The 27,518-nt window shown below is 38.6% G+C and overlaps 2 protein-coding genes across 2 annotated transcripts in view; one reads left to right on the plus strand and one right to left on the minus strand.

Annotated features, from left to right (window-relative positions):
* Positions 1 to 7,753, minus strand: part of dnmt3bb.1 (DNA (cytosine-5-)-methyltransferase 3 beta, duplicate b.1) — a 37,972-nt gene extending 30,219 nt beyond the window's left edge. The window contains exon 1 of the mRNA XM_037773203.1: positions 7,448 to 7,753. Coding sequence (XP_037629131.1) covers positions 7,448 to 7,449 — 2 coding nt within the window. The 5' untranslated portion in view covers positions 7,450 to 7,753. The remainder of the gene's footprint in view (positions 1 to 7,447) is intronic.
* A 1,807-nt stretch (positions 7,754 to 9,560) lies between these two features.
* commd7 (COMM domain containing 7) lies at positions 9,561 to 17,241 on the plus strand. The gene is made up of 9 exons (XM_037773284.1): positions 9,561 to 9,708; positions 10,979 to 11,032; positions 11,378 to 11,480; positions 12,520 to 12,576; positions 12,757 to 12,794; positions 13,450 to 13,540; positions 14,620 to 14,669; positions 15,483 to 15,531; positions 16,920 to 17,241. Exons 1-9 carry the CDS (start codon positions 9,628 to 9,630, stop codon positions 16,994 to 16,996), a joined length of 600 nt encoding a protein of 199 aa, XP_037629212.1. The 5' UTR covers positions 9,561 to 9,627; the 3' UTR covers positions 16,997 to 17,241.
* Positions 17,242 to 27,518: the final 10,277 nt, after the last annotated feature.

Below are 27,518 nucleotides of genomic sequence, written 5' to 3' on the forward strand. Positions count from 1 at the left end.
TCAATAGCTGTGTGAAACATGCCCGTACAGAGAGACCTGCAGACCTCAGGTAGCTGGCCGACTGTCAGTTTCACTTTTACTGACGTTAATCTGCACAGAGACGCGTAGAAACTAATCACATAATAAACACGGACAAAAAGCAATTTAAAAAGAAAAAAGAGGGGGAAAGTGAATGTGCTCTCAGAAAAGCTGATCTCCCTCACTTAGAAGTAGAGTTCTTACAGTGAACAGCCTTAAAAATGACCACAGAGTTAAACCTGTTGTCCCTAAAACATAAACATGAAATTAGAAAAATAAAAAATAAAATACACCTAACCCTATAAGTGAGTATGAATGAATGCTTTTAGCCATCTTAACATCTTGTAGCGTTACTATTAACTGAATATGTCTGTGTTTGTTGTTTTCCCATCTTCCTCAACTAGTCAGCTTTTTGCTTGAAAAAGACAATAAACGAGATTTGTTTATTAAAAGCTACATTTTGTTCAATAAAGTTACATTTTGTCTATTAAATGTTACATTTTGTTCAATAAAGTTACATTTTGTCTATTAAATGTTACATTTTGTTCAATAAAGTTACATTTTGTTTATTAAATGTTACATTTTGTTCAATAAAGTTACATTTTGTCTATTAAATGTTACATTTTGTCTATTAAATGCTACATTTTGTCTATTAAACGCTACATTTTGTTTATTAATTGTTGCGTTTTGTTCAATAAAGTTAAATTTTGTCTATTAAATGTTACATTTTGTTTATTAAACACTACATTTTGTCTATTAAACGTTACATTTTGTTCAATAAAGTTACATTTTGTTCAATAAAGTTACATTTTGTTTATTAAGTCACATTTTGTCTATTAAATGTTACAATTTGTCTATTAAATGTTACATTTTGTCTATTAAATGCTACATTTGGTCTATTAAATGCTACATTTTGTTTATTAAACGCTACATTTTGTCTATTAAACGTTACATTTTGTTTATTAAACGATACATTTTGTTTATTAAACGATACATTTTATCTATTAAACATTACATTGTGTTTATTAAACGTTACATTGTGTTTATTAAACGTTACATTTTGTTCAATAAAGTTACATTTTGTTTATTAAAAGTTACATTTTTCTAATAAATGTTACATTTTGTCTATTAAATGTTACATTTTGTTCAATAGTTACATTTTGTTTATTAAACGTTACATTTTGTTTATCAAATGCTACATTTTGTCTATTAAATGCTATTTTGTTTATAAATTGTTACATTTTGTTCAATAAAGTTACATATTGTTTATTAAACGCTACATTTTGTCTATTAAATGTTACATTTTGTTTATTAAACGTTACATTTTGTTTATTAAACGTTACATTGTGTTTATTAAACGTTACATTGCGTTTATTAAACATTACATTGCGTTTATTAAACGTTACATTTTGTTCAATAAAGTTACATTATGTTTATTAAAAGTTCCATTTTTCTAATAAATGTTACATTTTGTCTATTAAATGTTACATTTTGTCTATTAAATTATACATTTTGTTCAATAAAGTTACATTTTGTTTAATAAACTTTACATCTTGTTCAATAAAGTTACATTTTGTTCAATAAAGTTACATTTTGTTTATTAAACGCTACATTTTGTCTATTAAATGTTACATTTTGTTTATTAAACGCTACATTTTGTTTATTAAACGTTACATTGTGTTTATTAAACGTTACATTGTGTTTATTAAACATTACATTTTGTTCAATAAAGTTACATTTTGTTTATTAAATGTTACATTTTGTTTATTAAAGGCAATGCTTTATTTATTTAACATGTTTTATTTGTTAAACATGATGTTTTGTTTATTAAATGTTACATTTTGTTTATTAAATGCAATGCTTTGTTTATTAAACATGTTTTATTTATTAAATGTTACATTTTGTTTATCAGATATAATGTTTGCTTTATTAAATTTATGAGTAATAACTTTGTGGGTGTCTAAACAGGCTCTGCTCTGTCTTTGAGTTAAATCTGTGTCAGTGTCGACTACAATTTACATTTTTATACACAACTTTATTACAGGAGGGCTTTCTGGTAATTTGACGTATAACAATAATGCTGAAACAATGAACTGATCGGTCATTAAGTCATTAATCAAGGAAGAAAGCCTAAAACATCTCTGGTTGCAGTTTCTCCAATGTGAGGATTTGCTGCTTTTCTCTACTGAAAACCGACTCAAACGGATTTCCAATTTGGCCAAAATCAAGTGAAAGTTTATCACAATATTTGTGCTTCCTTGTTGAGCCCTGGCGGAGGGATACGTTCCAGTTTCCAGGACAAATCACCAAAAATAAACCTCGACACATGTCGACCAGGACGAAGACTCCATCTGTGTAACTCAGGCTGCTGAAGCCTCGTATTAGCTTTGACATTTCTTACAGTGTAAGCGCACTACAAAGTGATCTTCATGGCATGTATGGACAGGAGGAGTGATTATATAAACACATAACTTTCTAGACGTCTATACGGCATGTGAGTAATGTGTGAATATGGACTTCTTGACCCTAAAGTGTAATGGTTTTATGCTGTCCCCACAATGTGACTGAACAGATTTATGTCCCCACAACACGTTTCTGACATCAGGACATATTCATGTGTGATCAGGGACTCTCCCTCCAGCCGGCTGCAAAGAGGTGAATGAGTTCATCACTCAAAACAGGAAGTTGACGCCTCCTCCATCTCCCCACGCCATTGACCTTTCACCTACAGGTCAAACAGGTGCCTGCCAACTGTCGTTTAGGTCTGCGTTAGTAGACGAGATAAAGTAACCCTCGTGTCTGAAAACAAATCATCCAGTAAGCGAACGAAAAATTCCTTTTGTTCAATAAAGTTACATTTTGTTTATAAATGCTACATTTTGTTTATTAAATGCTACATTTTGTTTATAAAACATTACATTTTGTTCAATAAAGTTACATCTTGTTTAATAAACATGTTTTGTTTATTAAATGTTACATTTTGTTTATTAAATGCAATGCTTTGTTTATTAAATATGTTTTGTTTGTTAAACAGGATGTCTTGTTTATTAAATTCATGAGTAATTTGTGGGTGTCTAAACGTGCTCTGCATCTTTGCATTGAGGTGTTCATAGCTGTGTCTTTGCATTGAGGTGTTCATAGCTGTGTCTTTGCATTGAGGTGTTCATAGCTGTCTTTGCATTGAGGTGTTCATAGCTGTGTCTTTGCATTGAGGTGTTCATAGCTGTGTCTTTGCATTGAGGTGTTCATAGCTGTGTCTTTGCATTGAGGTGTTCATAGCTGTGTCTTTGCATTGAGGTGTTCATAGCTGTGTCTTTGCATTGAGGTGTTCATAGCTGTGTCTTTGCATTGAGGTGTTCATAGCTGTGTCTTTGCATGGAGGTGTTCATAGCTGTGTCTTTGCATGGAGGTGTTCATAGCTGTGTCTTTGCATGGAGGCGTTCATAGCTGTGTCTTTGCATTGAGGTGTTCATAGCTGTGTCTTTGCATTGAGGTGTTCATAGCTGTGTCTTTGCAGGAACATGTTTCAGAGAAGTGAGAATGAATTGTCGGAGCTGAGGAAGGATGGAGGGCAGAGAGTGAGGGGCCCAGGAAAAGGGGCACACCAAGTCCAGAGGGGGGGCTTCACATCAAAGTTGTGTCTGGTGGTTAGAGATTAGGGACCACATTGCAAGAGGGGATTGTTCGCTCCCCAAAGGGTCTGCTCCTCAGGGTCTCTCGCTGGGGGCTGCATTCCTTGTCTGTCATGTACTTTATGGCCCCTTCAGGCTCCGATCTAGCCCTACAGTTTATACATTGTCTACTTTGTTTCCTATTGAACAGCCTAAACTCATACAGTATATCATCCACTGAGCAGCCGGGACCAGTGCAGAAGCAAACACCAAAACCATAAACATAACCAGATTAGAGATTAAATCACTAGTAATAGATTATTGTGACATATTTTCTTAACAAGCTAACGACACCTTTTTGTTCAAATTTAACAGACCCGGTTCCTAAATGAGTAGATTACAGTGTGAAACACATCTCAGCTATAAATGTGTGGGACAGTTGAAACCCTGCAGTGAACTAACTGTGGTGAACCACTCTCCAAGAGCCAGACGCTCTGTTGACAACCGTTTTTTAGTAAATTACAGCCTTCAGGCAAAGTTTATAAGTTCACACATTAACGTTTGTAACCTTACTGAACCTCCCGCCTGCTCCAAACGTGACACACATTCATTTCATTCACTTTGTGAGGAATCTATTACATTTTTTTTTTACATAATTTCTGCTGGAAGTGTTGAAATCCATGAACTTAAACTTAAAAGCTACCTATTCAGCCAGGCTTTAGATTAAGAATAGTTTATAGGCAATATTTACATTATTTTATTCAATTATTTTATTATATTTAAGTTGTAGATTTATAATCCTTTGTATGATTATTTTATTATTCACTTATTTTATTTAAGTTGTCCAATGTTATTAATCACTTATTGTATTGTTTTAAAGTTGTACAATTTTATTCTGTTATATTATTTTTTTTATTTACTTATTTTATTATAAGTAAGTTGTACAAATTGATTAAATTTTTATTATTCACTTATTTTATTGTAATTAAGTTGTAAGATTTTATTCCATTTTTATCACTTTTATTTTATTCTCTTACATTGTTTATTTTACTTTTAAGATTATTATTTTTGGCATTTTCAAGCATTCATATACTGCCTACTGAATCTTTAAATACACACAAACAATATATGTCAAAATGTGTTTCAGGATGACACAAATCCTGACTTTGGACTCAACTGCTGCTCTTAAGTTCTCTTTTAGAGATACTTTCTTGCATAAACTGGTTAAGACTCTTTTGGGAAAACCAGCTAAAGCTTCAGAATGTTTTTGGCATCATTGGGCAAAAATCCCATAATAACCTTTCAGCATATTGTAATTCAAGTGTTCTGAGAGATAACTAGACTTCTGCTCCTCCTCATGGCTCTGTTTTCAGGCTTTAGAACATCTAGCCCGTGACGGGAGACTTTGACCAATCACAGGTCATTACAGAGAGAGAGCGTTCCTATTGGCTGTGCTCCGGTTGGTGGGCGGTGCTTGGTATTTCATCAACAGATCTCAACATGGCTGCCGGGTCACAAACTTTCTCATTTTACAGCTAAACCGTGCACTACAAGATGATTCTGAGAACATCTGAGGAGAGAAATAGACATTAACGTAACATTATATTGATTCATATTTGATCAGCGCTGCCTAGTTTCACCGTTTGATCGGAGTGATTGACAGCTGCTCAGAGACGGAAGACTCCAGATCAGCTCTTACTGCTTGTTTTCCTCCAGTCTGTGAAATCCTGCAGATGCCGTTAGGAGATCCGGAGGACACAGAGGAACATGATTTTTTTTTTTCTCGATTACCTGTCTCATGCACTACCGTCAGAATATAGTGACCGTAATCATATTTGTTCCATTTCTGCCCACTGCAGCTTTAATCTGATTTTCTCCAAAGAGTCTTACCAGTTTATGCAACAAAGATGCACTAAAGTTGCCCTTAAAGCAAATATTAAGAGCAGCAATTGAGCCCAAAGTCAGCATTTGTGTCAAACTGAAACACATTTTGACATATACAATGTTAGTGTTAACTCTGGGGTCTGCAACCTGCGGCTCCAGAGGGCAGATATAGACCCTCAACCTGAGTTGATGTTAATATTCCCCTGAATGAAGAGCACCATTCTCTCCTGCTGAAGAACTCCTCCCCTCCACTTCCCCGCCGCGTGGCTCCTTCTTTTATACACACTCCAACATGAATGACACTACCTTCTTTTTTTTATTTGTCTGCACATGCATTTGTTCCTGCCTGTCCAACAAATAGAGCTACAAGCTCTGTTAATGAATCACCGAGAGACAAGAGAGCAGTGATCCCAGAGAGAAGGAAGTCCAGCCGGTAAACGTGCACCGTCAGTACATGTTCAGATTGTTCACACACCGGAGCACGTTCACAAGCTCACAACCAGGAAACAGAAACACAGCAAATCCTGTCGTGTAATGAACACTAAAGAAAAGTCCCGCAGCCGGACCAGAACTCCCAGCAGCTGTACCAGAACTCAGCTGAACCAGAACTCACTACAGCTGAACCAGAACTCACAGCAGCCTAACCAAGACTCCCAGCAGTCGAACCAGAACTCAGCTGAACCAGAACTCAGCTGAACCAGAACTCACTACAGCTGAACCAGAACTCACAGCAGCCTAACCAAGACTCCCAGCAGTCGAACCAGAACTCAGCTGAACCAGAACTCAGCTGAACCAGAACTCACTACAGCTGAACCAGAACTCACAGCAGCCTAACCAAAACTCCCAGCAGTCGAACCAGAACTCAGCTGAACCAGAACTCACTGCAGCTGAACCAGAACTCACTGCAGCTGAACCAGAACTCTGAACCAGAACTCACAGCAGCCGAACCAGAACTCTGAACCAGAACTCACTGCAGCTGAACCAGAACTCAGCTGAACCAGAACTCACTACAGCTGAACCAGAACTCACAGCAGCCTAACCAAAACTCCCAGCAGTCGAACCAGAACTCAGCTGAACCAGAACTCACTGCAGCTGAACCAGAACTCACTGCAGCTGAACCAGAACTCACTGCAGCTGAACCAGAACTCTGAACCAGAACTCACAGCAGCCGAACCAGAACTCTGAACCAGAACTCACTGCAGCTGAACCAGAACTCTGAACCAGAACTCACTACAGCTGAACCAGAACTCTGAACCAGAACTCACTGCAGCTGAACCAGAACTCACTGCAGCCGAGCCAGAACTTACAGCATGTGAACCAGAACTCACTGCACCTGAACCAGAACTCACAGCAGCTGAACCAGAACCAGAACTCACAGTTCTCCCTGCAGAGACACCACAGGGTGTAAAATCACTGTTAAATCACTTTTCTGCACCAACAGCACTATTAAAATATATAAAGCACCATTAATCACCAATCTGCACCAGAAGCAGCGTTCAGTCATTGCATTGCACAAAGACCAACTACACGAGAACCAACAGTATCAAGTAAAATCAGGTAGCAGGAGAGACGCACTATTACTGAAATACTGAAATACTACACACTGTGCACGACAGATGCGTTAAAAGATCCTCACATTATTGCAGGAATGCGTTATAAACACTCTGTGAACGTCTACAGGAGCAGTACAGAGAGTTTGCATGGCAGATTGTGCAGCTCTGCTCGTCGTGCACATGGGCAACACCACGAACACCGAGACACTAACTCCACAAGTGCACCGTGAAATAAAGCACGCACACACACGCGCATCACCAACAACGAGCCACAAACAGCAACAGAAATGTGATTAAACATATTTCATGTTTCTGTGTTAGTTGAACTTTTTGCTCGGTGAATTCCTGCAGAAAACACGCCCTCACCGGAGAGCTACTTACATAACCGTGCACGCGTGTTGCGCTCATCCACGGCTGGAAAACGACGCGGTGATGAGTCGGAGTCTCTGGAGAAGAAGCGGAGAAAACAAGGTGTTTTAAAAGGTTTTAAAAAGAGAGTTGAACTTGAAGCAGCAGGAGTCAGTCGGTCTAGTCCTCTAGTCTAGTCCTCTCAGTGCAGGAGTTCACTCTGCTGGAGCATGCTGCTGCACATCTCTCTCTCTCTCTCTCTCTCTCTCTCTCTCTCTCTCTCTTTCTCTCTCTCTTTCTCTCTCTCTGTGGGTCTACTCGTGTTATATTCGCCCTGCAGGGAGGAGGAAAGCTGGCAGCTGATTGGCTGATCCAGTTTGTCCTCAGGTGAGAATACCAACTCCCATTTTCTGTCCCCGCAGGTTAAACATGAAACAGGAACAAAAACCTCCTAAACACCACCCCCCATCATCATCACCACCTCTCCACACACCCCCCATCATCACCTTCATTTTTTTACTTGAGTGCATTCAAAAACTTTCACAAGTAAAAGTACAAGTTATTGTAACTACACTATTTTATGCCTTAGAATATATTATCATCTTGCTTTTACTTGAATGATTTCCTCTTTTAAAAAGTACTCATAATATATTTATAATATATTATTATTATTATTATTATTATTATTATAATATCTATCTTATTATTATAATATCTTTCTTTTTATTATTATTATTATTATTATTATTATTTTAATTTTTTTTAATTTTTTTATTTTCTTAATTTTATTTCAGTTTTGAATGCTGAAGTTGTTTTCCCTAGTGTACTTATTGTATTTGTCTCTAAGCTCAACTACTTAAAAAAACGGTTTATAAACTATTGTTATTACGAACTGTAAATTGCATATATGAAAACAACCTTGAAAAATGGGAAAAAATAAAGTATGAAAAGAAAAAAAAGTAAAAGTAGTCATTATGCAGAATGGCCAATTTCAGACTAATATAAAAATACCTTACTTTAATGTTAAAGCTGCTACATTTATATTGTACTTTTACACTCTTTGCACTTTTTCCACTACATATATAGTAGGCTATTTAACAACATTAGTTACTCTGCAGATTTATAACAACAATGATAATAATAATATCCATAATAAATCAACTAATAAATTACTATTATTATTATAGCTTAAGCTACCTGGCAGTATATAAAGCATTTAAAAATAGCTCACGTTTTACCAGCTGCAAAATTAAAGTGATTATTAATGCATCAATTCAACAATATCATATATATTATTCTGCATAATGAGTACTTTTACTTTTGGTACTTTAAGTATGTTTTGATGACAATACTTTTGTGCTTTTACTCAAAAATATAAACATTTCAAAAATATATTGTAAAAATGCTTACCAAGCTTACAAAGTAAGTATTAAGTTTATCTTCTGCTGTGCTGCTCTACTCTTTTACTGCTATTCTGTGCACATTATGTTTATTGTTTTTACTCTGTTCTTATTGTTGTTTGTTTTGTATTCATATCTATTATGTACATGTTCAGCACTTTGGTCAACTGCGGTTGTTTTTAAACGTGCTATATAAATAAAGTTTGACTTGACAAAAGTATTAGCATCAAAATATACTAAGTATCAAAAGTAAAAGTACTCATTATGCAGAATGGCCCATTGTAGAATAATATAATAATAATAATAATAATAATAATAATAATAATAATTATAATAATTATAATAATTATAATAATAATAAATCACTTTAATGTTGCAGCTGTAAGAATGTATGTAAGAAATAAATATATTTTATTTATTATAAAAATAAAACACATGTTTTTCTTCTTTAATTTGTCTCAAAGACGCTGGAGACTAATCAAAGAAGAAATAAATATATTTTATTAACTATAAAAATAAAACATGTTTTTCTTCTTTAATTTGTCTCAAAGACGCTGGAGACTAATCAAAGAAGAAATAAATATATTTTATTAACTATAAAAATAAAACATGTTTTTCTTCGTTAATTATTCTCAAAGGCGCTGGAGACTAATCAAAGAAGAAATAAATATATTTAATTGTTATGATAAATAAAACTAATCTTCAGCTTTAATTCCTCTCTGGTCTCTTTGGTCGCGCATGCGCAGTGCAGAACCCGGACGTGTGATCAGCAGACAGCAGCTCTGACGGTTAAAGATCATAACAATAATAAAGATGCAGCTTCACTTCACTAAAGATGTTCTACCGGATTCTGTCAGCACCGACTACCAGAACCTCAACAAGTTCAACGAGCAGGTAAAGAAACACCTTACAGGTGATGCTTCTACTGAACTGAGCATCAGTTCAGAGTTAATGTTGACTAACTGAGGGTTGGAGGTTTAATTCTACTTCCAGCTTTATTTCTAATAGCTGTCGTAGTTTTGAGGCTTTAAAGTTGAATAAAAACGCTGCGTGGTTGTGAATTAACGTGATTTACCTGGTTATTAACCTGGTTATCTGGAGCTGTGAACACACCAGGTGACAGATCAGTGGATCATGTGACCGACCAGAGACATGCAGCTTTACCTGTAGAGCACATTACAGCAACAGGGAGATTCAAAGTGCTTTACATAAACAGTATTTCCCTCTGAGATGTGGTGGAGTAGAAATATAAAGTAGCAGAAAATGGAAATCTTGAAGTAAAGCATCTCGAAATTATAATATATATATATATATATATATATATATATATTTATTTATATATATATATGTGTATATATATATATATATATATATTTATTTATATATATATATATTTATTTATTTATATATATATATATATATATATATAAATATATATTTATTTATATATATGTATATATACATATATATATTTATTTATTTATTTATATATATATATATATATATATATATATATATATATATATATATATACATATATATTTATTTATATATATGTATATATACATATATATATATATATATATATATATATATATATATATATTATATATATTTATTTATTTATTTATTGGATTAAAAAATCCCAGGTGCTGATAGTAATCTTTTTTTTCATATGAAGAACAATCTTGATGCAGATCACTTGGATTTGTTTTTTAAATATTTGTGACAAAGATAAATATAAAATATAAACATAAAAGAGCTCTAAACTCTATAAAGGTGACACTGTTTCTAAATTACCTCAAAACTACTTTCTGTATGGCGATTTTGTTATTGGTCAACATAGACACTAATATGATAACTGCAATAAGCTAATGATGCTAATTTATCAAGGTAGCTCTATTGCTGTTGCTTAAAAAATAAATACACCTGAAGCTGTGATTAGAAGACTTTTAAATTACATATCATTTAAAAGTCTTTTAAAACTATTATCTTGTCAGTAAATGTTTAAGGACAGGGACTAAAGAAAAGAAAATATCAGCGCACCATCACGGACTAAATGTCCTGTGAGATGTTGATGATACAACTCTGCATTTTATTGATATGAAGAGCTGATCGACGTTTTTCAGACATTAACAGACTTGCATGTTTTCATTCTGTGCAGCAATTTCATCGTCTGATTGAGATTCTGTTCCAGTTCCTGCTGGAGCCTAAAGAGGTACACACACACACACACACACACACACACACACACACACACACACACGCACACAACACACACAAACACACAACACACACACACACACACACACACACACACACACACACACAACACACACAAACACACAACACACACAACACGCAACACACACACACACACACACACACACACACACACACACACACACACACACACGCACACACACACAATGTTGATGTTAATGGGACTTAGGACTCGGTGATTAGCCATGATAACTGAACCGAGCCAAAACATTGCCTGTCCTATTGTGTCTGTGTGCAAATTAATGCATGCATTTGTGTGTGTGTGTGTGTTTGTGTGTAGACGGAGAGGTTCATGCAGCAGCTCGGTGAGTTTGCCGGGGAACACGGGATGAGTGCCGGTCCTCTGAGGAACCTGATGAAGAGCGTCCTGCTGGTGCCACAAGGTGGGAAACACACACTCTTCTATACAAACACAATGTTCCTCTGCAGCTTTATCTTCCTCCACTTCAGTTAGTCATTTCCTACATTACCCAGAATTCATTTTGTTAACCACCAGAGAACCTTTTAATAGAGAGACAATGTCCCTCCCCCTCCGGTGGACCACCATGGACCATATCTCGGAAAAAATATGAACGGTTTAATATTTTTTTGATCCCGTTTGAATTGCTCCATGAATCACACAGATGATGTTTGTACATTTAAAACATCATTTTTCCAAAGTCCAGAACGTCTCAGTTTGTCGTATCATTTAGTTTAGTGTGAAACCGCTCAGTGAACTTCATCTCTCGTCTCACGCCATATACGTCACCAACACTAGCTAGCTAACTTAGCTTATAGTCAAGAAAGTCTCAGTTTGTTGTTAAACTGTTGAAGTATCAGACTGTGTAAATACATAATTAGAAAGATGACACACTTTCCAAATTACCAAACTATTCTTTTAATACAGCATTTTCCCGCTGGTGTAGAAATTGGTCTCCATGTCTCCTCTCCAATCATTTCTCATTGTGAAATAGTTGTAGGTTAGTGCACGCTTTGGGATCTAGAAAATATCTCTGAGGGAGTGATGCCAAAATCTTATATTTACATTGTTGCTGGGATATTTTCTTCTCTCAAACTCGAGAAGAAGTCTTGATATAATATAATATAATATAATATAATATAATATAATATAATATAATATAATATAATTTAATATAATATAGTATAATATAATATAATATAATATAATATAATCTACTGATTTTAATAGTGTATAAGGTGGATTTTTTTCTTTTCTTTAAGTAGTAAACACTTCATGCAACCCTGCCACCTATAGCATTATTTCATTTTTAAGACAACACAGACATGAATGCACCGGTTTAGAATTTTCCCACGACACTGACCGTGACACTCGTGAAAGTTGAGCTGTAAAGTGACAGAAAGTTGAAGCTGCAGGAAGGTTTCTGTCTCAGTGACGGTGATTCTGTCTGTTTCTCTCCTCAGGCGCCTTGAAGAAAAACCTGACAGCCGAGCAGATCAAAGAAGACCTCGTGACTTTAGGTACACATCCGAATCATTCATCACCGGTCAGTCAATCAATAACAGGGGTCAGATTTATAACAGGGGGCTAAGTATAGCTGCTGTCCTCTTTATGACAGCATGTCATGTTGTGAAGGTGGAACCCAACTCTCATTGTTCATTATTGTGAAACCAAACCTGCTTTATCTGTTCACTCCTCAGGACTAAACGAAGACAAGGCGGCTCACTTTTCACAGCAGGTAATTTTCACTACTCTTTGAAGACCTCAATAGGAGGGTTAAAGGGAGAGTTTGTTTTTACAGTAGACAGACAGGAGTACCAGCACGGGAGCAAAGCTACGTACTGCTGTGGACGTGGGCAGCAGATACACGTGTTTTAAACACCAAAAAGAATCTATATCAGTTTTAGTGCACGCTAGATTTAGAATATTTTCATCACTTTATCGCCCTTTCCGATGGGGAACTGAAACTGTTATCTATGCTCTCTTCAAAGCCACCAGACTCCATTCATAAAAACAATAATTTCACCTCGCAGAACACAGGAGTTGCTGGTTTACCGCTGCCTTGATCCGTTAGTTTGTTTGTGTTATTGTGGGACTTTGGTGTTTTAAAGGGTTAATTCAAATTCACCAAAGTCACACAATAACACAAAAAAAACAAAACAAACATTATTAACATTCGTAAATTTGTCTATAATCGACCAAATCGACAATCCAATAGATAACTTTGGGTAAAAAATCCCCTGAAATTCATCATTTATAATCTTATGATGATCCAGTACATAGATCGGTTAGAATCACATTAATCTTGTTGCCTTCTGTGCTTTAAAAGTCACATAAAATGCCTTCTCATGATCTTTTAATGAGCACCGGAGTCTTTCCTCTGTACGTTGCAGTGGGGCGAGCACTACCCAGCGCTGTCCAGACTCGCTGTGGGACAGACGCTGACGGTCAACCAGCTGGTGGACATGGAGTGGAAGTTTGGAGGTAAACCACACACGCTGCATCAAATTTTAGCTCTTGACAAAATTATAGGTTCACTCTAAGTCTATTTCTGGGCCCTGCAGTCATCTGTCCTCTCAAACCTCCAGCACATATTCATGAACACACACAGAGGCTCTAGTCTAACGGAGCCATTAGCATAGCTTATGTCCTCTTAATTCCTTGTTGTGGCTCATTTAAACGCCTCAGCTGATGGGTTTCTATCAGGCCTCATTGTTTATTCATACAACCTAATGACTTCTTAAGACTCACGGGTAATAGAAATGCTAATACGCCGAGCAGGAGAATCATTAGCATTATGTTGAGCTTTGCTGAGAGCTGATCTTCATGTTCAAAGACACTGCGCTCCGGTTTGTGAGGTTATCGGACAGGGAGAGCTTGTACATGCTGCACTCCTCAGGAGTTTACTTGACTGCTGTTATTGACATGAAAACCTTGAGACTGTGTCTCTGCATGTCGCCAATGAGTCGGCTGTAAACGGTTGATCATCTGAGGGGTCTTGACTAGTCTGAGGGACAATATGGCAAAAATCTATAAGCTGTTTTTTGGATGATAGTTGTTGCATTTAAAAGACATTTACACCGTATATCTTTGAGAAACGATCATTAGTGATGCAGAGGTGATGATCAGTAGGGCTGGGACGATTCACGTCATCTCCCGATTCAATACTATCACGATACTTGGGTGCCGATTCGATATGTATTGCCATTCTACAAGTATTGCGATTCGATATTGCAATTTTTGTTAACATTTTTTACCACTAGGCCATGGGAAAAAGTTGAATCATACACTAAAAAATGTTTGATTTTCAGCATGTATGTACTCAGAGATGTCCTGAAGTCAAATATATCAGGGTCATTGTCCTTGTAAACAAATTAGTGGCGTTAAAACAAATTTGTGTTAACGTGTTATCGCTTTCTGTATAAATTTAGTAAAAAAAATTTAAAAAATGAACCAGCATTTTGCTCTTTAAAGCTGAAAAAAACACAAATGTTCCTGTTTGTGATTTCATTGATCATTTTGTATGAATCAAAGTATCATGATGTGTTTTCTGACCCTCACAGTGACTGTCGGCACCAGTGAAGTTCAGAAAGTGGGCAACATCTTCCTGCAGGTATGAAAGCTCTGTGTGCACACAGTAAGGATGATCATTTTGAAAAAAAATCTTAACCGATAACCAACCCTCGTTAACCGATTATTAACTGTTAACCAACAAGATTTTTGCCTCATATGCAGCGGTGCGCCAGCTGCAGTGAATGAGCGGGAGCGTTAACTTAGCTACGATGCTGCGTGTAGTGTCGCGGACATGCAGCCACTTTCCCAGTAAAAGTCTCCAGCACACATTTAGTTTAGTTTAGCAGGTTGTCAGCTGTGTGTCTGCCGGATTAACGATAGCGATTGTCCGTCAAACAGTGTGTGTGTTTGTGCTACGTTAGCATCTGTAGCTCTGCTGGTAGCTCCGTGCTCGCCGCCGCAATGACAGAGCGAGTGTTCAACAGACAGTGTGTGTGTGGCGGCGGGGAGTGTGTGTTGTCGGTGGCGTTCTAGCTGTGAACGTAGGTGTAGCAGACAGTGTGTGTACCGTTTATTTGTCGGTGGATAAATGCTACGAGGCTACATCTCCTCCACTGAAGCGAGCCAGAGACCGGAGCCAACTTCCTGTATCTTTGACTCTGGCTCCGCCTCTTGAGGTGGACCAGCTTTTCTCTTTAAAGTGGCGAGCCTCTCCTCTGAGTTTTTCTCAACTTTTTAATTAATTATTAATATTTATTTTAACTGATTTAACCGATAACGTTTATCGGTTAAAATGCTTAGTGTCGGTTAACGGTTAAACGGTTAATTATTAACATCCCTAGTGCACCAGTATACAGTTACACAACTCTTTGCTCAGTTTTGTTGAACACAGTTTTTTGTTGTCCTCCTGCAGTTGAAGCTCGTGGTCAGAAAGGGGAATTCCACTGAAAACGTCTACATGGGTGAGCGACTGTGTGCCGTTACTGACACAGACAGCACTGGAAACATTTGTTCACTGAATTTATTGTGTGTGTCAAAAACCTTCCGCCTACCCGGACCTCAGAATGTCAGAACCAGATAAGTGAATCAACGTTTGAATGAAGACATACAGCAGATGAATGGACTGGAGATATCAAGCATACCCGACGTTGTTGAAATATTTAAAACCATTCTGAGCGATGAATCAGGTCTGCAGGTTCTTCTGTAAATATGTGCTGCTGTGTTGCTTTACACAAGCAGAGATGTGTTTTAAAGCAGCAGGGATGCACAGTTTGCAGAAGTAGTGGAGAGGAAAATACAGCTTTACCCACTGAGATGGACATCAGCTACTCATCTTCTCCTTTTGGAAAAACTTAACAGATACACACAGCCAAAACCACGAGCCTCTGGCTGCGGTTAGCATTTAGTGAATTATCAGTTAGAGTGAAATAGTCCATAAAGCAGGGGATGCTTTAGGGCGGGGCTACCTTGTGATTGACAGGTCGCTACCACGGCGTTGTCCGGTCTGGGAGTTGTCCGTGTTTACATCTTAGAACTTTAACCCTTTCACAGCGTGTTTTTAGTTCATCAGAGTTAATCATAATATCTTGGTCGCCAAAAAATGTCTTATTATTCAGCTTTCGGTTATACTTAGCTCCACCCTCTGGTGTCTGGTTGCAAAAGACCAAGATGACAACGGCCAACCCAAGGTGGTGATGACCAAAAACCAAGGTGGTGACGGACAAAAACCAAGATGGCGCAGCCAAAAACCAAGATGGTGACGGACAAAAACCAAGATGGCGACGTCCAAAAACCAAGATGGCGACGGACAAAAACCAAGATGGTGACGACAGAAAACCAAGATGGCGACGGCTAAAAACCAAGATGGCGACGGACAAAAACCAAGATGGCGACGGCTAAAAACCAAGATGGTGACGGCCAAAAACAAAGATGGCGACGGCTAAAAACCAAGATGGTGACGGCCAAAAACAAAGATTGCGACAGCTTAAAACCAAGATAACAACAGCCAAAAAACAAAAAAGTAACGGCCAAAAACCAAGATGGTGTCTGCCAAAAATCAAGATGGTGACGGTTTAAAACCAAGATGGTGACAGTGTTTTTACATACTTTAAAAGGTGTCCGGAGGGGAACTTTAACTACTCAGCTTTTACTGCCAGCGAATCAGAAATTTCAAACTCTTCACTTCCAGATAATTATTCCCTCTACAGCTACCAAACCAGTTTTTGCAACATCAAATGAGAAAGAGCTGTCATGAAACAGGATGAACGGTCGTTTGAAACCTTGTATTTAGTGTAATAGAGCGGTTCTCCGTCAGTAACTGTTTCCTGTTGTCTTCCCTCATCTCTTCCAGAGTTGACGCTCCCACAGTTTTACAACTTCCTACATGAGATGGAGAGAGCCAAGGCCAGCATGGAGTGTTTCAGCTGAGTGTGAGTGTGTGTGTGTGTGTGTGAATGTAAGAGTGTTTGCGTGTGTATGAGTGTGTGTGTGTGTGTGTGTGAATGTCAGGCTGTAGCTGCAGGGCAGTGTGTGGTATGTATTACATCATGTTGTGTGGCAGTGACGCCTCCATCCCCCTCCCAGTGACTGAAGCTAAACACATTATATTTACTGCCAGACATTTCTACACAAACAAACATGAATAAAAAAATAAATGTGTTCTTTCAACTTTGCTTTCTGTGGGTCATTCCTTCCATCGGGTTTCTGTTCCTGTTTTTAGAGCTGAGATGTGAAAGTCTTACGTTTCGTAGATACTTTCTCCTCGTCTGTCGTTCAGATGAAACCTGAGCGAGCCCTGTGGGGAAATGTTTCCATCCTGATCCCAAAATGAAACCTGAAAAATTAAGAGAAAGTGAATTCAACCTCACCCAGACCTGTTCTATCAAGTTCAGTCCTGTAGTTGTTTCTCTGCATGAATAATACTGTGATTTAGGAACCAATTTAGATACCAATATTGCGTACATAATATTTTATACATTTACACAGTCATGTATATGTTGACCTTTTCCACCCAACATACCATGATGACGACGGCTAAAAACCAAGATGGTGACGACTAAAAACCAAGATGGTGACGGCTAAAAAACAAGATGGTGACGGCTAAAAAACAAGATGGTGACGGCTAAAAACCAAGATGACGACGGCTAAAAACCAAGATGACGACGGTCAAAAACCAAGATGGTGACAGTCAAAAACCAAGATGGTGACGGCTAAAAAACAAGATGACGACGGCTAAAAACCAAGATGGTGACGGTCAAAAACCAAGATGACGACGGTTAAAAACCAAGATGACGACGGTCAAAAACCAAGATGACGACAGCTAAAAACCAAGATGGTGACGGTCAAAAACCAAGATGACGACGGCTAAAAACCAAGATGGTGACGGCTAAAAACCAAGATTGTGATGGCTAAAAACCAAGATGGTGACGGCTAAAAACCAAGATGACGACAGCTAAAAACCAAGATGACGACGGCTAAAAACCAAGATGACGACGGCTAAAAACCAAAATGATTACGGTTAAAAACCAAGATGGTGACGGCTAAAAAACAAGATGACGACGGCTAAAAATCAAAATGATTACGGTTAAAAACCAAGATGACGACGGCTAAAAACCAAGATGGTGACGACTAAAAACCAAGATGACGACGGCTAAAAACCAAGATGGTGACGACTAAAAACCAAGATGATGACGGCTAAAAACCAAGATGACGACGGTCAAAAACCAAGATGACGACGGCTAAAAACCAAGATGGTGACGGCTAAAAACCAAGATTGTGATGGCTAAAAACCAAGATGGTGACGGCTAAAAACCAAGATGACGACAGCTAAAAACCAAGATGACGACGGCTAAAAACCAAGATGATGACGGCTAAAAACCAAAATGATTACGGTTAAAAACCAAGATGGTGACGGCTAAAAAACAAGATGACGACGGCTAAAAATCAAAATGATTACGGTTAAAAACCAAGATGACGACGGCTAAAAACCAAGATGGTGACGACTAAAAACCAAGATGATGACGGCTAAAAACCAAGATGACGACGGTCAAAAACCAAGATGACGACGGCTAAAAACCAAGATGGTGACGGCTAAAAACCAAGATTGTGATGGCTAAAAACCAAGATGGTGACGGCTAAAAACCAAGATGACGACGGCTAAAAACCAAGATGTCGACGGCTAAAAACCAAGATGACGACGGCTAAAAACCAAGATGACGACGGCTAAAAACCAAGATGATTACGGTTAAAAACCAAGATGGTGACGGCTAAAAACCAAGATGACGACGGCTAAAAACCAAAATGATTACGGTTAAAAACCAAGATGGTGACGGCTAAAAACCAAGATGGTGACGGCTAAAAAACAAGATGACGACGGCTAAAAACCAAGATGGTGACAGTCAAAAACCAAGATGACGACGGCTAAAAACCAAGATGACGACGGTCAAAAACCAAGATGACGACGGCTAAAAACCAAGATGGTGACGGTCAAAAACCAAGATGACGACGGCTAAAAACCAAGATGACGACGGTCAAAAACCAAGATGACGACAGCTAAAAACCAAGATGGTGACGGTCAAAAACCAAGATGACGACGGCTAAAAACCAAGATGGTGACGGCTAAAAACCAAGATTGTGATGGCTAAAAACCAAGATGGTGACGGCTAAAAACCAAGATGACGACGGCTAAAAACCAAGATGACGACGGTCAAAAACCAAGATGACGACGGTCAAAAACCAAGATGACGACGGTCAAAAACCAAGATGACGACGGCTAAAAACCAAGATGGTGACGGCTAAAAACCAAGATTGTGATGGCTAAAAACCAAGATGGTGACGGCTAAAAACCAAGATGACGACAGCTAAAAACCAAGATGACGACGGCTAAAAACCAAGATGACGACGGCTAAAAACCAAAATGATTACGGTTAAAAACCAAGATGGTGACGGCTAAAAAACAAGATGACGACGGCTAAAAATCAAAATGATTACGGTTAAAAACCAAGATGATGACGGCTAAAAACCAAGATGACGACGGTCAAAAACCAAGATGACGACGGCTAAAAACCAAGATGGTGACGGCTAAAAACCAAGATTGTGATGGCTAAAAACCAAGATGGTGACGGCTAAAAACCAAGATGACGACGGCTAAAAACCAAGATGTCGACGGCTAAAAACCAAGATGACGATGGCTAAAAACCAAGATGACGACGGCTAAAAACCAAGATGATTACGGTTAAAAACCAAGATGGTGACGGCTAAAAACCAAGATGACGACGGCTAAAAACCAAAATGATTACGGTTAAAAACCAAGATGGTGACGGCTAAAAACCAAGATGGTGACGGCTAAAAAACAAGATGACGACGGCTAAAAACCAAGATGGTGACAGTCAAAAACCAAGATGACGACGGCTAAAAACCAAGATGACGACGGTCAAAAACCAAGATGACGACGGCTAAAAACCAAGATGGTGACGGTCAAAAACCAAGATGACGACGGCTAAAAACCAAGATGACGACGGTCAAAAACCAAGATGACGACAGCTAAAAACCAAGATGGTGACGGTCAAAAACCAAGATGACGACGGCTAAAAACCAAGATGGTGACGGCTAAAAACCAAGATTGTGATGGCTAAAAACCAAGATGGTGACGGCTAAAAACCAAGATGACGACGGCTAAAAACCAAGATGACGACGGCTAAAAACCAAGATGACGACGGCTAAAAACCAAAATGATTACGGTTAAAAACCAAGATGGTGACGGCTAAAAACCAAGATGGTGACGGCTAAAAAACAAGATGACGACGGCTAAAAACCAAAATGATTACGGTTAAAAACCAAGATGACGACGGCTAAAAACCAAGATGGTGACGACTAAAAACCAAGATGACGACGGCTAAAAACCAAGATGACGACGGTCAAAAACCAAGATGACGACAGCTAAAAACCAAGATGGTGACGGCTAAAAACCAAGATTGTGATGGCTAAAAACCAAGATGGTGACGGCTAAAAACCAAGATGACGACAGCTAAAAACTAAGATGACGACGGCTAAAAACCAAGATGTCGACGGCTAAAAACCAAGATGACGACGGCTAAAAACCAAGATGATTACGGTTAAAAACCAAGATGGTGACGGCTAAAAACCAAGATGACGACGGTCAAAAACCAAGATGACGATGGCTAAAAACCAAAATGATTACGGTTAAAAACCAAGATGGTGACGGCTAAAAACCAAGATGACGACGGCTAAAAACCAAAATGATTACGGTTAAAAACCAAGATGGTGACGGCTAAAAACCAAGATGGTGACGGCTAAAAACCAAGATGGTGACGGCTAAAAAACCAAAATGATTACGGTTAAAAACCAAGATGGTGACAGCTAAAAACCAAGATGGTGACGGCTAAAAACCAAGATGGCGACGGCTAAAAACCAAAATGATTACGGTTAAAAACCAAGATGGTGACGGCTAAAAACCAAGATGGTGACGGCTAAAAACCAAGATGGCGACGGCTAAAAACCAAAATGATTACGGTTAAAAACCAAGATGACGACGGCTAAAAAACAAGATGGTGACGACTAAAAACCAAGATGACGACGGCTAAAAACCAAGATGGTGACGGCTAAAAACCAAGATGGTGACGGCTAAAAAACAAGATGGTGACGGCTAAAAACCAAGATGGTGACGGCTAAAAAACAAGATGACGACGGCTAAAAACCAAGATGGTGACGGCTAAAAACCAAGATGACGACGGCTAAAAACCAAGATGGTGACGGTCAAAAAGCAAAATGATTACGGTTAAAAAACAAGATGGTGACGGCTAAAAAGCAAGATGGCAGTCCACAAACCAAAGGGTGACGTCACGTCAACCTTTCATAAACAGTCTATGACTTTACTGCTGTAGATGTTTAAGAATATGCAGATTTTAACTCCTTTCATTTGTCATTTTTTATTTATTTATTTTTTCATTATTTCACATGCAGTAATTTTCATCAGTTTACATCACGCCAGGCCTGTAAGAAGTTATTGATGTTATAATTCATTTGGCAAATAAAGATAAGAACTTTATTTTCAGAATATACTTGGTTACGTCCCACCACTGAACATACAGACGTAGGCAAAGTTGTTGGTAACGTTCCGTTAAAGAGAGAAAAACCCACAATGGTCACTGAAATAACTTGAAACTGACAAAAGTAATAATAAATAAAAATTTACTGAAAATTAACTAATGAAAATCAGCTGTTGCTTTTGAATTGTGGTTCAACAGAATCATTTTAAAAAACAAACTGATGAAACTGGCCTAGACAAAAATGATGGTAGCCCTAGAAAAGATGTAAAATAATTTGACCATAGGGACATATTAAACTAAGGTGTGTCCTGTAATTAGCATCACAGGTATCTTCAAACTTGTAATCAGTCAGTCTGCCTATTTAAAGGGTGAAAAGTAGTCACTGTGCTGTTTGGTGTCATGGTGTGTACCACACTGAACATGGACCACAGAAAGCTAAGGAGAGAGTTGTCTCAGGAGATTAGAAAGAACATTATAGACCTTCATGTTAAAGGTAAAGGCTATAAGACCATCTCCAAGCAGCTTGATGTTCCTGTGACTACAGCTGCACATATTATTCAGAAGTTTAAGGTCCATGGGACTGTAGCCTACCTCCCTGGACGTGGCCGCAAGAGGAAAATTGATGACATATTGAAGAGACGGATAATACGAATGGTAACCAAAGAGCCCAGAACAACTTCCAAAGAGATTAGAGGTGAACTCCAAGGTCAAGGTACATCAGTGTCAGATCGCACCATCCGTCGCTGTTTGAGCCAAAGTGGACTTAATGGAAGACAACCGAGGAGGACACCAAATCATAAAAAAGCGAGACTGGAATTTTCCAAAATGCATATTGACAAGCCACAAAGCTTCTGGGAGAATGTCCTTTGGACAGATGAGACAAAACTGGAGCTTTTTGGCAAGTCACATCAGCTCTATGTTCACAGACGCAAAAATGAAGCATCCAAAGAAAAGAACACTGTACCTAATGTGAAACATGGAGGAGGCTCGGTTATGTTATGGGGCTGCTTTGTTGCATCTGGCACAGGGTGTCTTGAATCTGTGCAGGGTGCAATGAAATCTCAAGACTATCAAGGCATTCTGGAGCGAAATGTGCTGCCCAGTGTCAGAAAGCTTGGTCTCAGTTGCAGGTCATGGGTCCTCAAACAGGATAATGACCCAAAACACAGCTAAAAACACCCAAGAATGGCTAAGAACTAAACATTGGACTATTCTGAAGTGGCCTTCTATGAGCCCTGATCTAAATCCTATTGAACATCTGTGGAAGGAGTTGAAACATGCTGTCTGGAGAAGGCACCCTTCAAACCTGAGACAGCTGGAGCAGTTTGCTCACGAGGAGTGGGCCAACATACCTGTGGACAGGTGCAGAAGTCTCATTGAGAGTTACAGAAATCACTTGATTGCAGTGATTGCCTCAAAAGGTTGTGCAACAAAATATTAAGTTAAGGGTACCATCATTTTTGTCTAGGCCAGTTTCATTAGTTTGTTTTTTTTAAAATGATTCTGCTGAACCATAATTCAAAAACAATGTCTGATTTTCATTAGTTAATTTTCAGTGAATTTTTATTTATTATTACTTTTGTCAGTTTCAAGTTATTTCAGTGACCATTGTGGGTTTTTCTCTCTTTAACGGAACGTTACCAACAACTTTGCCTACGTCTGTAAGTGTTGATGAAAGCCTTAATGGTGATGAATACCACACACTGATACTTGTGAACCTCGAGGCAGATTTCAGAGGAGTGAGCGACTCGACCGTAGACGTGTATCTACTAGTCAGCGTCAACATTTCTACTCTTCTAATATATGTATACGGTAATTAGCTCTGTACTTATCTGAGAGTTATTGGCCCTGTGGGATGTTCTGTCTGTCTAACTCCAGGTTACATTTCATGACAGTCAGCCCACCAGGTCAAAAGACATTTCTCCTTGATCTGCTGCGGCTTTTATTGCTCCTCATTTGAACACTGCTTTGTACAGAAGTAAATAAATGTAGATTTTATCTGGGAAGTTGACATTTTGACCCCAAAAGTGAGTACAAGTGAAACAAGACTAAAGGAGATATTCACTAAGCCTGTCGCACATCACTGAAGAGGTTAGTTTTGAGGTTAATTAAGGACTAAGGGACTACAAAGACTACAAAGGTAAATAATGAATAAAGTACTGCTGAATAAGACCTGATGCTGCAGTGGTGGAATGTAACTAAGAACATTTACTCAAGTACATTTTTGAGGTACTTTTACTTGAGTATTACCATTTACTGCTACTTTATACTCCACTACATCTCAGAGGCAAATATTTAGAGCTATAGTTCAGATTATTAAAAATATATATAAATCAATTAGGGCGGCAGTGGCTCAGAGGGTAGAGCAGGTTGTCCACCAATCAGACGGTCGGTGGTTCGATCCCCGGCTGCTCCAGGTCACATGTCGATGTGTCCTTGAGCAAGACACTTAACCCCAAATTGCTCCCGAAGGCATAGCCATCGGTGTGTGAATGAGTCTTTAGATTAGATCCTGATGGGCAAAGTTGGCACCTTAGCAGCCTCTGCCATCAGTTTATGAATGTGTGTGTGAATGGGTGAATACTGACATGTAGTGTAAAGAGCTTTGAGGGTCGGAAGACTAGAAAAGCGCTATATAAGTAAAAAAAAAAAGAAAAAGAAAAAAAAAAATTAGGGCTGTCAAAGTTAACGCGATAATAATGCATTAACGCAAATTTATTTTAACGTCTCCAATTTCTTTAACGCATTGATGGAGACGGCAAAAACCAAGATGGCGACGGCTAAAAACCAAGATGGCGACGGTGTTCAGCCTTTATCATTTTCGCATATCACCTGGACTATAACCCATTACTACTGAATAGGGTTTATTCATATATAAAATATAAAATATTGGATAAACCTGGTAGAGAACTTTCAGAACCCTGAAAAGTAGTTCCAGGGACTAAATAACAAGGAACTTTTGTTTCTTATCTTTACCTTCACATTCTTTCACTTTCTCCTCCTCCTCCTCCTCCTCTCTCTCTTGCTCTGTTTATGCTGCCTCTCCTTCCTCTCATCGTGTGACCTGACATGTTTCCACATGTTCTCATCCACACAGGAAAACTGTGTTCTCATGTGCTTCTCTGAATTTCAGTTTATTGTTAAAAAAAACAAAAAAACAAAAAAACAGAAATATATAGAGTCGTTCAGTGTTTCTGTCATTAAAAGGGCAAAAGTTTGTACTTGCTGTGTAATGACTGCATTTGTCGTATGACCTTTTTCTAGATTTCAGTCACTTTTTAGGTTAATTGGAAAAATATTTCCTTCGAACAGAGTTCAGTTGATGTGTTATTGACTCCTATTCTAAAATGATGTATCTGAATATTTCTGCATCCCAGGGTCCCTAAACAGTCTTGAAGACTCTGGTGGATCCAATGAGCCCAACTGGATTCATGTGTGATGGTGTTAGTCCCCATAGGAGACATTTCATGGACCTCACTGTATAAAATGACCTGTAGTGACCTCTAGGATAATCACAGCCTCATGAAACTTTACAGCCACAAACTAGAGACCTAGAGCATTCAGAGGATGGATGGATCAAACTAGAGACCTAGAGCATTCAGAGGATGAATCAAACTAGAGACCTAGAGCATTCAGAGGATGGATGGATCAAACTAGAGACCTAGAGCATTCAGAGGATGGATGGATCAAACTAGAGACCTAGAGCATTCAGAGGATGAATCAAACTAGAGACCTAGAGCATTCAGAGGATGGATGGATCAAACTAGAGACCTAGAGCATTCAGAGGATGGATGGATCAAACTAGAGACCTAGAGCATTCAGAGGATGGATGGATCAGACTAGAGACCTAGAGCATTCAGAGGATGGATGGATCAAACTAGAGACCTAGAGCATTCAGATGGATGAATCAAACTAGAGACCTAGAGCATTCAGAGGATGGATGGATCAAACTAGAGACCTAGAGCATTCAGAGGGATGGCTTTCTTAGCTATATTGACAATAAGGGGGTTTCTGAGCAGTTTACACAACACAAGTGCTCACCATCTAATCCGGAAAAAATGCAGAAATCTCCAAATGTCAAAGGTTTTTGATCCAAAATCACAGCATGTGGCGGCTCGCCACAGTCTCTCTCTCTCTCTCTCTCTCTTTCATGTGCAAAAAATAATACATCATAGTGTATTGTACATTATACATGTAGCATACATTCACAACTTGTAGAAATGCACATCCCGTGTGTTCTCAGCTTGGGGACACAACCACAGCAAAAAAAAGTGTCACACACAAGAACACACTTGGTTTGACAGCTGTGAGCTATTGGAGTTAGTTCCCGTAAACTTCCTCTTCCCCCACTAGGTCCAACGGTAAAACACACACACACACACACACACGCACACACACACACACACACACACACACACACACAAACACATGTACACACATTTACACACTGCTCAGGCCTCTCCTTTATCTTCCACCTCGCTCATTTTCCAAACAGACTCTTTCCTTGAATGGCCCGTGGTTATTCCCCTCTGGGAAAACACAGACATTAAACATGGCCATTAAAAGAAAAGTGGGCTGGAGGTTAGTGATAAGCATCTCCTCTCATTCTTAAAATTATGAATCCGAAATAAACATGAATGAATTGATTAATTATTTGAAATAAATAGTAAAAGTATATAAGGGTTTAGAACATTATAATAGAAGTATTTGATGGTCATCCCCATGCTCTATTATGTCTCATAAGTTGTTACAGCAATGTTTGGAGTTGATACCATTTGTTCCACAGATTTGGTGCTAAATGTAACCGTTTTTTACCACTGGAGAATTAATAAAAATTATCAATAATCCCTCCAAAATACACCATTAAGACACCAAGATCTTGAGGAACACCAGAGAAAAAGACATGCTGTGATTTGGTAGACAGAAAGACAGTGAAGTCGGCCTCAGAGGGTTGGGTTTCTGGGTATGTGTGGGTTCAGTCCAGGTGCAGAATGACAAAACCCAGGAGTAAGACAGAATGATGTGTCTCCTGCTGTCGGTGAAGTTCATCACCTTTGGGGCCAAGGGACCACATTTTTTACCCCATGGTAAATAGAGGACTGTGCCTGGGCATGTTTTACAAGCTAAAGTGTTAAAGAAGCAGAAGTATTAGGAGTTGAGGTCATCACACGGTGACAAAGACCCCATAAGAACAGCTTAAAAACAACCTGATGGTTTATTTCATCTCTGCACATGTAGCTTTGTGGAACGCTGTAGAACAGAGACTAAACCTCTGTGCCCACTGTGAGGATGGATGTCCAGTCATGAAGCCAGCTGCCACCTCTCACTGGTAACACCTGAAGAAGAGAGAAGAGTTCATCACTGACTGAGATCACAAACTTTAATGAGGCAGTTTTGCTGCAGGTAGAAACACGGCGGACTCTGTGGAGAGGACCCGCTCCCTATGTAGATAGAAACAAGGCAGAGGTCAGCAGGTGATTTAGGAGCTGAATATGTCAAAGTCTGTGTTTGGTTAAACTTCGTTTAAATGCGGATGCACCGCGCTGCTCGTATGTTAACAGCAGGCGGGTCAAAACTTCAACAGCGAGCTGCGTTTGTGGATGCAAAACATTCTGCACAGGATGAATGGACATGCTTTACATACGGCAGCTCATTACTGCCCAGAGAACCATATTAATGGATGCTGTATGTAACTGTGTATGTGTGTTCTGCTATGCATGTTGAACAACGTCTATTTTAACTATTTGTATAAGCAGCGACTTGCAGTCAGCGCTACATGGACTCTCCTTTTTGACATGACCACATCCAGTTAGTGTTGAACCGGTTAGTCTCTCTAACAACGTTCCTGTTCTTTCCCCCTCAGTTCACTTTGTGAACACCAG

This window comes from Sebastes umbrosus, chromosome 6 (assembly GCF_015220745.1).
Source record: "Sebastes umbrosus isolate fSebUmb1 chromosome 6, fSebUmb1.pri, whole genome shotgun sequence".
NCBI classification, from domain to species: Eukaryota; Metazoa; Chordata; class Actinopteri; order Perciformes; family Sebastidae; genus Sebastes; species Sebastes umbrosus.

What these genes read in the sequence shown, in the direction of transcription:
- commd7 (XM_037773284.1), top strand. Translation starts at nt 9,628, where the DNA reads ATGCAGCTTCACTTCACTAAAGATGTTCTACCGGATTCTGTCAGCACC. An exon ending in TCAACAAGTTCAACGAGCAG is followed by an intron (nt 9,709 to 10,978) that starts GTAAAGAAACAC and finishes CATTCTGTGCAG; the next exon opens with CAATTTCATCGTCTGATTGA. An exon ending in TGGGCAACATCTTCCTGCAG is followed by an intron (nt 14,670 to 15,482) that starts GTATGAAAGCTC and finishes GTCCTCCTGCAG; the next exon opens with TTGAAGCTCGTGGTCAGAAA.